The sequence below is a fragment of the Zeus faber genome (genome assembly GCF_960531495.2).
Source record: "Zeus faber genome assembly, chromosome: 9".
Classification (NCBI taxonomy): Eukaryota; Metazoa; Chordata; class Actinopteri; order Zeiformes; family Zeidae; genus Zeus; species Zeus faber.
Window position 1 is genome coordinate 980,877 of NC_137197.1, and position 12,621 is coordinate 993,497.

A 12,621-nucleotide genomic window follows, 5' to 3' on the forward strand; every position below is an offset into this window, starting at 1 on the left:
GCCGGAAGTGATCGGGGCCGAACGGATCCAGGCAGACAGACGGAACGGATCCAGGCAGACAGACAGGCAGACAGGCAGCGGCTTCCGAGGCTCCACCTGCTCCACCTGCTCCACCTAGGCGTCCACACCGAGCGGAGATGAACAGCGTCGGCGAGGCGTGCACGGACCTCAAGCGGGAGTACGACCAGTGCTTCAACCGCTGGTTCGCAGAGAAGTTCCTGAAGGGCGAGCGGAGCGGGGATCCGTGCGTGGACGCCTTCCAGCTGTACCAGCGCTGCGTGCACAGGGCCATCCGGGACAAGGACATCCCCGTGGAGGGAGTGCGCTTCATGGGCCCCGGCAGGGACACGGGGGCCCCCGGGGAGGGCGCGGGCTTCACGGGCCCCAACAAGGAGCGGCCGGAGAGCTGAGAAACCACGTGGTTACGGTAATGACTGTAGGCCCTCTACGCATGCGCAGGGCCCGCCTGACGACAGGGGTCTGGAGGACAGACTGGAGGACAGGCTGGAAGACAGACTGGAGGACAGGCTGTAAGACAGGCTGGAGGACAGGCTGGAGGACAGGCTGGAGGACAGGCTGTAAGACAGGCTGTAAGACAGGCTGTAAGACAGGCTGGAGGACAGGCTGGAGGACAGGCTGTAAGACAGGCTGTAAGACAGGCTGGAGGACAGACTGGAAGACAGGCTGGAGGACAGGCTGGAGGACAGGCTGGAGGACAGACTGGACACCTGTTCCTCCAGAACCACAGCTAGATCTGGACAGAAACGGGACATTAAGAAATGTTTTGGGGATAAATCAACACAGGATCTGACATTTCAAAGTAAGAAAACATGGATTTGTGTTTATTTAACATGAAGAAGAAGAAGCTTCCTGCTCAAAACGCTTCAATAAAGTGTCAACATGTTCAACTTTGTCATTTGTTTCAGTGAGTTTGTTGAACTGAACACAAACTGTACAGCTTGATTAAATAAAACAAAAAAACAGCATTATTTTACATATTCTTATATATTTCACCAATATTTCCCTTCTTTGCTTTCATGTATGCACCCAACCCCAAGACAAATTCCTTGTTCGTGTAAACTTACTTGGCAATAAACACTAGTAAGTGTTTTAACCTCAGGTGCTGGAACAAGTTTGACTTTGGCTAAAACAAGGAGAACACACCCAATGAGATGTGTTGATGTTTATTTTACTTTCCCGTCGAGGATTCCCTCCACCTGAGCCTCCTCCCGTGGAGCCTCCACAGACTCCTCAGCTGCTGTGTTCGTGCTCCCGTTGAACGACGACAACTTCCCAACAAGTATTTGATGCAGGTGTTACACACCAAGAAAACACAAACAAAGCACTCATTTCTGTCAAAGTGACAAACACATTTAAACATTCAAACACATTCAAAACAGGATTTTATTCTCTTTTGATAAACATTTCTTTTCAATAAAATGTCTCATTGATGAAAAATGTTCCCAGATTTGCACAAGGACCTCACAGAGTATATTACATGATACATATTCTACTTTATTTCGTATTTAGTTTTCCTGTCATTCTTTCTCCATAACTGAGGCCGAACCCGTTTCCGACACCGATCCTCATTATTTCCTGTCGAATAGTTTGGTTAGTAAACTATCTAGAGGTCAAAGGTCACTTCCTGACGGACAGGTTTAAGCCAATTGAACCTTTAGCCTGAATATAAAGAGTTGTTTTCCAGAGTGATGTGGCTTCCTCAGTGAATTCACGTGGGAAATGATGCAGCAATTCAATTTAAGATTCTTTTTTTTTTTTGGACTCATTTTTGTATCGCGAGCAGCCACGCCCACTGAAGGGCGGGACGCTGACGGTGACGTGAGGTGGAGGAGACGGGACGGAGCGAGCTGCAGGGAGACGCTCGGGGTTTTCATTTTACATTTGTTTTCTTTCGCTTCCTACTTGAATGAAACAAAAGCCGTGCACTCCGTCACGCCCTCTCTCCCCTGTTCTTCAACTCCACCTGTTGCTCACTGACCCCACCCTGCTGCTACGCTGTGTGTGACAGTTACTCTTTAAAACATGGTGGTCAAAGATAAAAGACACAAACTACAAAACATATTCATATGGTCGTGTGCAATGAAAAATCAGAGAAATATGAAATCCATTGGAACACTGACACGGAGCCTGAGCTGTGTCTGATATGACGACATCGCCCTCTCCACCACCCACCTCAAACATTCCAAGTCTCATTTCTCAACCGGACGTGGAAGTCCCGTCACGCCGAGCCTCAGGATTCCTCAGCGAGGGGCATTTCTCTTCCCACGTGGCCGACGTCCTCAGCCCAGATGTGAAGCTTCAGGTTCTTCTGGAGAAAAGTTCTGAGGGCGGGGTCTGGTTCTGTTTAGGACGCCCCCCACAGCTCCGCCCACAGCTCCGCCCAACGCTGGATCTGGTCCAAGTGTATTAGTGTGGTAGTATATTAGTGTACATTAGTGTGTTAGTGTGTATAAGAGTGCATTATTGTATTAGTGTGTGTTAATGTGTATTAGTGTGTATTAATTTATTGCTGTATTGCTGTATATTAGTGTGTATTATTGTATTAGTATTTTAGTGAATTCGTGTGTATTAGTATATTAGTGTATCGGTGGGTATTAGTGGATTGGTGTATTAGTGTATCGTGTGTATAAGGGTTTAGTGTATCGTGTGTAATAGTGTATTAGTGTATCAGTGTGTTTTAGTGTATCATGTGTATTAGTGTATCAGTGTGTATTAGTGTACTAGTGTATCGTGTGTATTGGTGTGTGTGTGTGGTGTGGCACTCCAATGTTCCTTCAGTGCAATCCTTGGGCAGTGATCCGGTAGACCCTGGACCCCTTGGACCTCCTCGAGAACTCTTGACCCTCTGGACACCCTGGACCCCTTGGACCCCCCGGACCCCCTGGACCCTGCACATTGTGACCAAGCTTTTCCTTTTAACTGTGGAGCGATCATTTCCCACTTTCAGAGAGAATTAGGAGTCAACAAGCTCCAGGAAAAAGCTGGAGTGGAACTGGTTTAGTGGGTGGTATCGGACCAGTGGGATTCTGGGAAGTCTGAGCACCTGACACCTGCAAGACGCTTGGCAGAGTGGACACACTGCTAGCTGTTCACTGAACCACAGTTCGCTGCGTTGATGTCCTGCAGAACAAGCAGCAGGGAGCTGAGGAAGTTCTCTGCTGAAGTCTCTGTGGAGCCTTCACACTGTGGACACCCACTCTCCACCTGGGGGGGGAATGTGTTATTTTTTTTATAAGGCCCGGTTCTAGACTGCTTCGATTGGGGGGGGGCAATAAGAACTGTTGATTGGTCACCAACAGCCACTGTGTTGAGTGCCCCAGGGATGATTTGTAGGCCAACCCAAATATGTAAGTGGGTGCTTCAGGACTATTATATAAATAATAGTAAAGCTTTTTATAATTTCCCTATATTTGGCCAGGCTGTACGTACTGGTGGCCACAGGGGGGGCAGTAGAGCTGCACCACCACATAACTCAATACAGATCTCGTGCTCTAAATGTTCTTCCTTCTATGGAACGTCATTTTATATAAGATAAATATGCCTATGAATAAATCCTGTAATAAATAAGGCAATAAATATATAAAAATGTAAATATATAAATGAGTAAATACACTTAAATAAATGAATGCATCTTTTATTTAAAACTGAAGTTTTAAAAATATATATTTTTATTGATTTCAGGGGGCTTTTATTTCATGATGCCACATTTCCATCTGTTATATGTGAATGAATGGGGTGGAGAGCGGGGGAGCTGGGCCAGGCTGCCATCAGCACTACTCCAGCGCGACAGTTGCCCGGAGCTGGTCCTCAGCTCCCGAAACCTCCTCGGTTGGAGCCAGGGGCCGGTAAGAAGCGAGCCGGTCACTGTGGAGGGCCACCACTCGATTCTGCTTCACCAGCCGCAAGCTGTACACCACGTCTGACAGCTGCCTGTTCCAGCACATTGCAGAACCAGCTCACTGGCTCGACAGCTTGGGGGGGGAGGCCTCTAATATTGATTAAAATGGGTTCCATAGAAATGTGGAGTGAGGTATTGCACTAAACAGATTGCAAATTTGTCCTCCGTCACTCCATTACTCCTCCTCCTGATGGAGGGATGGAGTGTCCAGTTGGAGAAATAAGGAAACTAATCATGTGCTACATGAGGAGACCTTTCTGAGACCTCACCTTTTTGAATTTCATGGCGAGCTTCCTCAAGCTGGTGGAGAGCGAAGGCAAGCGTTGGATCCCGCTCCACTCCAGTGCCAGGACAAATGCCTCCTCCGCAAAGCAGATCAGACTGGAGCGGGGGCATCGCTGCTGAGGGGGCGAGATTCAGCATCAGCACAACCAACACAACAACAACAACAACCACTACTAAAAACACTACAATAACCACTACACAATCAACCATGACAACATCAACAAAAAAAAAAAAAAAAAACCCAACCACAATAACAACCACTACAAAAACCACCACAAGAACCACCACAAAATACTCTACAACAACCACCACACAATCAACCATGACAACATAAAAAAAAAAAACAACCACGATTACAACAGCAACCACAAGAACAACCACTACAACAACCACAAAAACAACAAAAAACACAACCAGGACAGCAACCCCCACAACCACCACCCTCAAAACAACAAACACTACAACAACCACCACAACAATGAACAATACAACAACAACAACCACCACAGCAACAACAACAACAACAAACACAATAACAAACACTACAACAACCACCACACCAACTAAAACAACAACATTATGCACCGCAACCACCAAAATGAGTACAACCACCACTACAACACCGACCACAACAACAATCACCACAACAACAATCATGACAAAAAACACTTCAAAACCCACCACTACAAAATTCACTACAACAACCACATCCAAAAAAAAAAAAAAAAAAAAACTACAACCACAAAAACAACTACCACTACAACAGCCACCACAAAAACAACCACTACAACAACAGCCCAGACAGCAACCCCAACAAACAACCACAACAGCAACAACTACAACAACCACCCTCAAAACAACAAACTCTACAACAACCACCACCCTCAAAGCAACAAACACTACAACAACAACAACCACCACAACAATGAACACTACAACAACCACCACAACAATGAACACTACAACAACCACCACAACAGCAACAAACACTACAACAACCACCACAACAGCAACAAACACTACAACAACAACAACCACAGCAACAAACACTACAACAACAAACACAATAACCACCACACCAACTAAAACAACAACAACATTATGCACCCCAACCACCAAAATGAGTACTACAACACCCACAACCACCACTACAACACCGACCACAACAACAACCACCACAACAACCATGACGAAAAAAAACCACTTCAAAACCCACCACAACAACCATGACGAAAAAAAACCACTTCAAAACCCACCACAACAACCATGACGAAAAAAAACCACTTCAAAACCCACCACAACAACCATGACGAAAAAAAACCACTTCAAAACCCACAACTACAAAATACACTACAACAACCACATCAAAAAAAAAAAAAAAACACCAAAGGAACAACCACCACAAAAACAACCACTACAACAACAGCCCAGACAACAACCACTACAACAAGCACCATGACAGCAACCACTACAACAACAACCACCAAAACAACAACCACAACAGCAACAACTACAACAACCACAACAATAACAAACACCACAATATCACAACCACCACACCAACAAACACTACAACCATGACAAAAAAACACTTCAAAACCCACCACCACAGAAACCACGAAAACAACCATCACAACAACCACTAAAACAACAACAACCCAGACAACAACTACGACAAAAAGCATCATGACAGCAACCACCAAAACAACATCAACCACCACAGCAAGAACCACCAAAACAACAACCATAACGGCAACAACTACCACAACAATGACAAACACAATAACCACCACTACAACACCAACCACTCCAACCTCCACCACAACCACAACCACCATCACCACCACAAACACTACAACAACCACCACACCAACAAACACTACAACAACCACTACAACCATGACAAAAAAACACTTCAAAACCCACCACCACAGAAACTACGAAAACAACCACAACCACCACACCAACAAACACTACAACAACAAAAATGACAAAGTATGTCAATGTACAGAGCGCAGGCATTGAGGCTGCAGACCAGGCAGAGAGAGCATGCTTTGCTGCTGAAGAAAAGGCTGCGGCGGCACGCACGGAGGGCACACTAAGGGCCCTTAAGAAGGGGAAGCAGAAGCAAAGGCTGCAATAGCAGCAGCAGAAGCGTTCAAAGCTGCTAGACGCTGCCATGCTGGAGAATGGCTCTCCACTTCATCACAGAGGCCAAAGCAGCGCACCGGAGAAGATGTCAACACACATTTCAGTAGCTAATACAGTGGAAGGGCCAATAAGCACACAAGGAACGCTCCTCCCATGAATCCTCAACGTGGCGACACTCGCAACTGCGATTCACTCCCCCCCTCCAAGCCCGACCACCCGTACCAGCTCCCAGGACCTGGCAATACAGAGGCCCTCAGGACGGGGACACGGCCGTACCACCTCCAGGAGCTCGGCAGTACAAAGGTCCCCAGGACATGGGCTTAGCCATGTCACCACCCGGAGCTGGCAGTACAGAGGCCCCCAGGACGTGGGCTTGGCTGTACCGCCTCCCGGAGCTTCGCAGTATGGGGCCCGCAGGACGCGGGCTTGTCTGTACTGCCTTCAGAAGCTCGGCAGTACGGAGGCCCCTCGCATGTGGGCTTGGCCATACCACCTCCCTGAGTTCAGCAGTATGTAGGCCCCAAGGATGCAGGCTTGGCTGTACCATCCCCCAGAGCCCTGTATCACAGAGGACCCCAAGTTGCGGGCCCCCCTTATGTTGACAATGACCCACTCGACCACAGTAGACGATCCATGAAGTGGCACCCACAGCTGTTGGCCACTGCACAGAGTGCCGCAGCGATCACCACTTAGCAGCTCTTCATACCGGTCTCCCAACCCGGGCAGCAGAGAGGTCAGACACGGCGGTTAGTGGAGAAAAGGAGACACTGGACGATGGGAGCCTTGGGTGCAGCCTGCTGTGTGTACAAGTAAGGCTAGTGTCCTAGAGAAAGGACAGCCCAGCAACCACCAACCGTGTGCAAGTAGCATCTTCATGAAATAAGTTCCCAGGGAGACAACACGAATCATACAACGATATGAGGGAACACATCTTTAACCACTCAGTGGACGACTACAAACTCGCACCCTAAGCCAAGGACAAAGCCTTCTTTGACATCATAAATGGTTCTTTAAGGACGACCCTTACAGTTGGATCCCATTCCACAAGCGTCAGCATCAGCAACAACAGGGAGCAGGCCCTCAACCGCCTTATGCCACTCAGCCTATTCAACCCTCTAGGGTTTGCTGCACCTGTCAGCATCCAAGGTGGTGTCAGCCTGAGAGAGCTTACTACCGCTAGTGACTAATGGGACGGCATTCTTCCGATCTCTAGAGCTAAGAGGAAAGTGTATTTTCTGCAGCGCATCCACCAAGGCAATTGGTGCCATCGCATACCTCAAGGTGGCTAATGCGGAAGGTCAGAGAGAACCTGATCTTACCATCCCCAGACTCAAGCACCCAACTAGACCACCCAACAAAGGCTTTGACCATATTAACCCTGGAAGCGATGGGGAGCTCCACCCAGAGGTTATTGCCTTATATGGGATGGTAGCTCAGGCGGTAGAGCTGGTAGTCTAGTGATCTTAAGGTTGCTGGTTCGATCCCAGGCTCCTCCTGCTAGCATGCTGTAGTGTCCTTGAGCAAGACACTTAACCCCTAATTGCTCCTGATGGCTGCGTCCGTCGGTGATTGAAGAATTGTAAGTCGCTTTGGATAAATCATGCGCCTTTCAGGCCGAGCTTGGCAGTGCACGCTTCGAGAGTTTCTCCAGCTGGAAATTTCCACTAGGATCCTTGACCCTTTTTTGCAACAACACCTTTTCTATGATCCGCAATTCCAAAATGCAGCCCATCCAATATAAGATTTTGCGCAAAGCTCATATCACTGTTCCCTTAATACCAGAGATAACTACTTTCATGCCTTCTGGCTCTGCCGACCTATTTAAACATTCTGGACCAGGTCACCAAGAAGCTATCAACCATTCTGCGTCACAGCATTCCAGTCTCCCTCTCTGTCTCCTTGGCGACCTCTCCTCAGTTGACCCACCACTTAAACACCATCAACCCATTTTGATCGCCCCAACAATTGCCAAGAAAATAATATTACTCAAGTGGGAAAACACAGATAATCTCACCACATTGCAATGGTTACAGTTATTTATAGAATACATTTCAATGGAAAAACTATTGGCTATATCCAAAAACAAGGTTGATTTATTTAATGACAACAACCATAACTACCACCAACACAATATCAACCACAACAACCGCCAAAACAACCACCAACCATAACTACCACCAACACAATATCAACCACAACAACCACTACAACCACCACAGAAACAACAACCACTACAACCACCACAGAAACAACAACCACTACAACCACCACAGAAACAACACCACAACCACCAACAACACCACAACCACCAACAACACAACAACCACCAACAACACAACAACCACCACCACCACCACATCAACTCCAACGACCACCACAACTACAACAGCCAAAACAACCACAAAACAACCACCACAGCAACCACAACAACCACTACAGCAACCACAACAACAACTACAACCACTACAGCAACCACAACAGTCGGTGCTCCAGTGGTATTTGCACATATTGAAATTAGGTATTATTTATACATTTTGTCCAAAGTTGTCCCCTTTCTATGTAAATGAGCCTTGTTGCAAATAAAGTCCAATTCACAAACACCAGCGCTAGTAGCCACAATCAGTTAGAGTGAAATTATTACCGTCTGCAGAGACCTGGTGGGAACTGCGCGATGACCAAGAAAAGGAAAAAAAAGTCTCCGCTGTGTGATCATCTGCAGAGAGCTGGTGCAACTGAAGCACAATATCTGTGAATTCCTATAAGGGGCGTCAGGCCCAGACTTTCCAGTGATCTGTAAATAACATTGTCACATTATTATGATCATTTGTATTATTATAATTATTATTATGTCACGCCATCTGTAGGTAGTGGAATGTACAGCAGTCTTTCAAAACACTCCAAAAGCAACTTTTTGAAACTGTGAATCATTTTTTGCACAAAAATGCATTACAAACATTGACAAAAAAGGTTTGATAATTCCTATTCAACTCAAAAGATATTGAAAAAAAAAACCCTAAAAGTTAAAGGAAATAGTGATAAAGTTGCCAAAAATGGCATTGAACCACAAATGGAATCAAACCTGAACTTGGTTGAGTAAAATATATTAAATCAACTGTCATAATTTCTACACTGTAATAATAAGATTCAGTGAGAACTAGAATTTTAGTTAAAATAGATAGATAATACAGTATATAAATCATAGTGTTGCAGTTCCTCCTACCACACACCACCCAAGTGACATGTTCAGGTCCCTCCGGCACAGAGACACAGACGACGATGGTTGTAGACACCAGTTTATTGTAGAGATAAAGCTAGGTGGAATTAGCCAGGAGCAGGTCGAACATGTCATGACAGGGCTCCTATCCTGAGTGAGAGTGTGATGGGGGTTTTAACCTGTTGCTCATTATCCCAACCACCGAGCAACGGGTATGCAGCCACCCTGACCCAATCATCTAGATCCAGGTCAGGTGTGGCTGCTCAACAAGACCACCCCCACACCACACATAGATTTTCTCGTACTTTACATTACATTACATTTACATTTAGTCATTGATCAGACGTTTTTATCCAAAGCGACTTACAATTGTTCAAAGACCGACGGACGCAGCCATCAGGAGCAATTAGGGGTTAAGTGTCTTGCTCAAGGACACTACAGCATGCTAGCAGGAGGAGCCTGGGATCGAACCAGCAACCTTTGGATCACTAGACCACCAGCTCTACCTCCTGAGCTACCATCCCCATACTTTAAATGTTTTATAGTCATTGCATATAAATCTATTTTGAAGTAAAACCCGAGGTCCCCTCTGATTACACAGAGACCCGTTGCGTGTTTCCTGTGATTGGTTTCATGTTGCTGTTGGTGTTATTCATTCTTTGTGATTCTCAGTGTTTATCGAGGCTCAGGGATTCCAACAAACTAACACTCAGCTACAGACACAAGTTTGGAGGAGTTCACTGTGTGGTCAGGTCATTTCAGGTTTCCTCAAAAAACATGTCAGAATGTGTGTGTGTGTGTGTGTGTGTGGGCATTTGCATGTGTGTGTGTGTGTGTAAGGACAGTGAGTAGAGGATCCACATACCTGGTAGTCCTCCATGGACGGTGTGTACAGACTGCAGTTCATCTCCTGAAGGGACAGAATCCATCATTGATCATTGATCTGGATGAGGAATCCTATTTTCCTGAAAAGCTATTTGTGATGTGTAGTATAGCATCGTATCGTATAGTTAACCATCACTTCACCGTGGACTTCTTCACAATGTCCATGATGGCCTTCACCTTGGTGGTGCTCTCGAAGGTGCAGGGCAGCTGTCCGGCCGTCAGTCTAGTGCCCAGGACGGTCAGACAGACCGGCAGCAGAAAGACAGGCAGCCGACTGACAGGCACAGTCAGCATGTCTCACATCACGCCTCGGTCTGCACTGAGTCTGCGATGCCACCAAGATGACAACAAGGAGATACCTGTGGGCACCTTTAGAGGCAGAGTGTACAGGTTGGTGCTTTCTACTGTATGGAGGAAACCCAAGGACCCCCTGGTGGAAACCAGAAGCGACGTAGGCGATCAAACTAAATACACTCCTTCTAGGCTTGGTTAGTACGGGAACCAGCAGGAAGCAGCAGGAACCAGCAGGAAGGGGCAGGAAGCGGCAGGAAGCGGCAGGAACCAGCAGGAAGGGGCAGGAAGCGGCAGGAAGCGGCAGGAACCAGCAGGAAGCAGCAGGAACCAGCAGGAAGCTGTAGGAAGAAGCATGAACCAGCAGGAAGTGGCAGGAACCAGTAGGAAGCGACAGGAACTGGCAGGAAGCTGTAGGAAGAAGCATGAACCAGCAGGAAGTGGCAGGAACCAGTAGGAAGCGACAGGAACTGGCAGGAAGCTGCAGGAAGCGGCAGGAAGCGGCAGGAAGCGGCAGGAGTCAGCAGGTAGCCGTAGGAAGCTGTAGGAAGACGCAGGAACCAGCAGGTAGCAACAGGAAGCAGCAGGAAGCAACAGGAACCAGCATGAATGGGGAGGAACCAACAGGAACCAGCAGGAAGCAACAGGAAGCAGCATGGAAGTCATGGAGAAGGACTTTGGGCCTCAAAGAGGTTCTGGTAATCCCCCTCTGCATTGAGAGGAGCCAATTGAGGTAGTTAATCTGGTCAGGCCGCCCCCTGGTGGTGTGCCAGGCCAACTGAGGGGGTGTCCCAGGGGCCGACCCAGGTGCCACTGGAGGGATTCTATCTCTGTTACCATGGGAACACCTCACAATCCCCCAGGAAAAGATGGAGGAAGCTGCCGAGAAAAGGACGTCTGGTCGCTCTGCTAAGATGCTGCCTGCAGGGGGCAAATGAGTAGGAAGATGGAGGATGGCTGGACAGTGGCAAAGCAAGATCATAAAGCAACACTGGATGATAAAGAAAAATAAATGCGAAAACAGCTGTGTTCCGAAGATTCCAAACATGAGCAGCAGAATAACACAGGTTAAGGTTCAGAGGGTAGAGCTTGGGTGGAGTTAGGGGGGAGCAGTGTCAGACAGCAGCTTGAAGGGAAACGTTTTAAAATGTCAAACGTCATTGTTCAGGGGAGGGATCAGCTGATCGCGGCCCTGAACTGAACGCTGATTCTCTGCCTTTTGAAGTTACCTTGTGCAAGGCACCTTGTGTCCCATGTGAGGCAGAGTCACGCCGGCTGCAATGGGTAGCTCCCAGTGTCCACCAGTAGCAGACTGGTTGTACTGACAGACAGACAGACAGACCGACAGACAGACAGACAGTGACTGATTTGTGTCCGAATCTGCTCAAACTGAAAAAAATATTTTGGCCCAAACATCAGACCTGAAGGAAAACAGGAACAAAAAGAACAAAATAAAACTTATGAAATACAAGTGAAAGACAAACCTGCAGGTGACGGAGCTGAAGCCTCTGAGAGGGAGAGAGAGAGAGAGAAAATCTCCACCTCTTTCTGTCTGTCCTCCTCCCTGCTTTCAGCCATCCTCCTTTCCCAGGGACCTCCCCCTCTCTCTCTCTCTCTCTCTCTCTCGCTCTCTCTCTCTCTGACCATGAAAAGGCATTTGACGCGGTCGAGCACTGCTACCTCTGGAAAATTCTGGAGGAGTTTGGATTGAACCCAGGTTAAAGTTCAAGTTCAATAATTGACTGTGTTGTATTTAATCACAAAGATTAAGGTTTTGTACCAGGACATAGAGCGTCGACTAATGACTAATGGAGTGTTGAACGCCCCCTTGAGAGTGGGGCGGGGCATCAGGCAGGGCTGTGTGTGTGTGTGTGTC

The 12,621-nt window shown here is 47.3% G+C and overlaps 2 protein-coding genes across 14 annotated transcripts; one reads left to right on the top strand and one right to left on the bottom strand.

Annotated features, from left to right (window-relative positions):
• The first annotated feature begins 12 nt into the window (after window positions 1-12).
• On the top strand, window positions 13-886 carry triap1 (TP53 regulated inhibitor of apoptosis 1). Its single transcript, XM_080007568.1, has one exon. It carries the CDS (start codon window positions 138-140, stop codon window positions 408-410), a length of 273 nt encoding a protein of 90 aa, XP_079863694.1. The 5' UTR covers window positions 13-137; the 3' UTR covers window positions 411-886.
• On the bottom strand, window positions 628-12,264 carry il15l (interleukin 15, like). 13 transcript variants are annotated; one of them, XR_013844349.1, is made up of 7 exons: window positions 11,975-12,216; window positions 10,596-10,823; window positions 10,435-10,479; window positions 8,997-9,146; window positions 4,189-4,320; window positions 1,165-3,225; window positions 628-754 (listed from the first exon to the last, which is right to left on the bottom strand). XR_013844349.1 is itself a non-coding variant. In XM_080007561.1 (7 exons), the coding sequence occupies exons 3-7, from the start codon at window positions 10,746-10,748 to the stop codon at window positions 3,795-3,797; spliced, it is 633 nt and encodes a 210-aa protein (XP_079863687.1). In that variant the 5' UTR covers window positions 10,749-10,823; window positions 11,975-12,066; window positions 12,230-12,264; the 3' UTR covers window positions 3,706-3,794. The 13 variants fall into 13 exon arrangements, 12 of the variants coding, with proteins under 12 accessions (XP_079863690.1, XP_079863687.1, XP_079863688.1 ...); XM_080007561.1 differs by lacking the exons at window positions 628-754; window positions 1,165-3,225 and adding exons at window positions 3,706-3,947; window positions 12,230-12,264 and having other exon boundaries at window positions 11,975-12,066; XM_080007564.1 differs by lacking the exon at window positions 628-754 and having other exon boundaries at window positions 1,076-3,225.
• Between the last annotated feature and the right edge of the window lie 357 nt (window positions 12,265-12,621).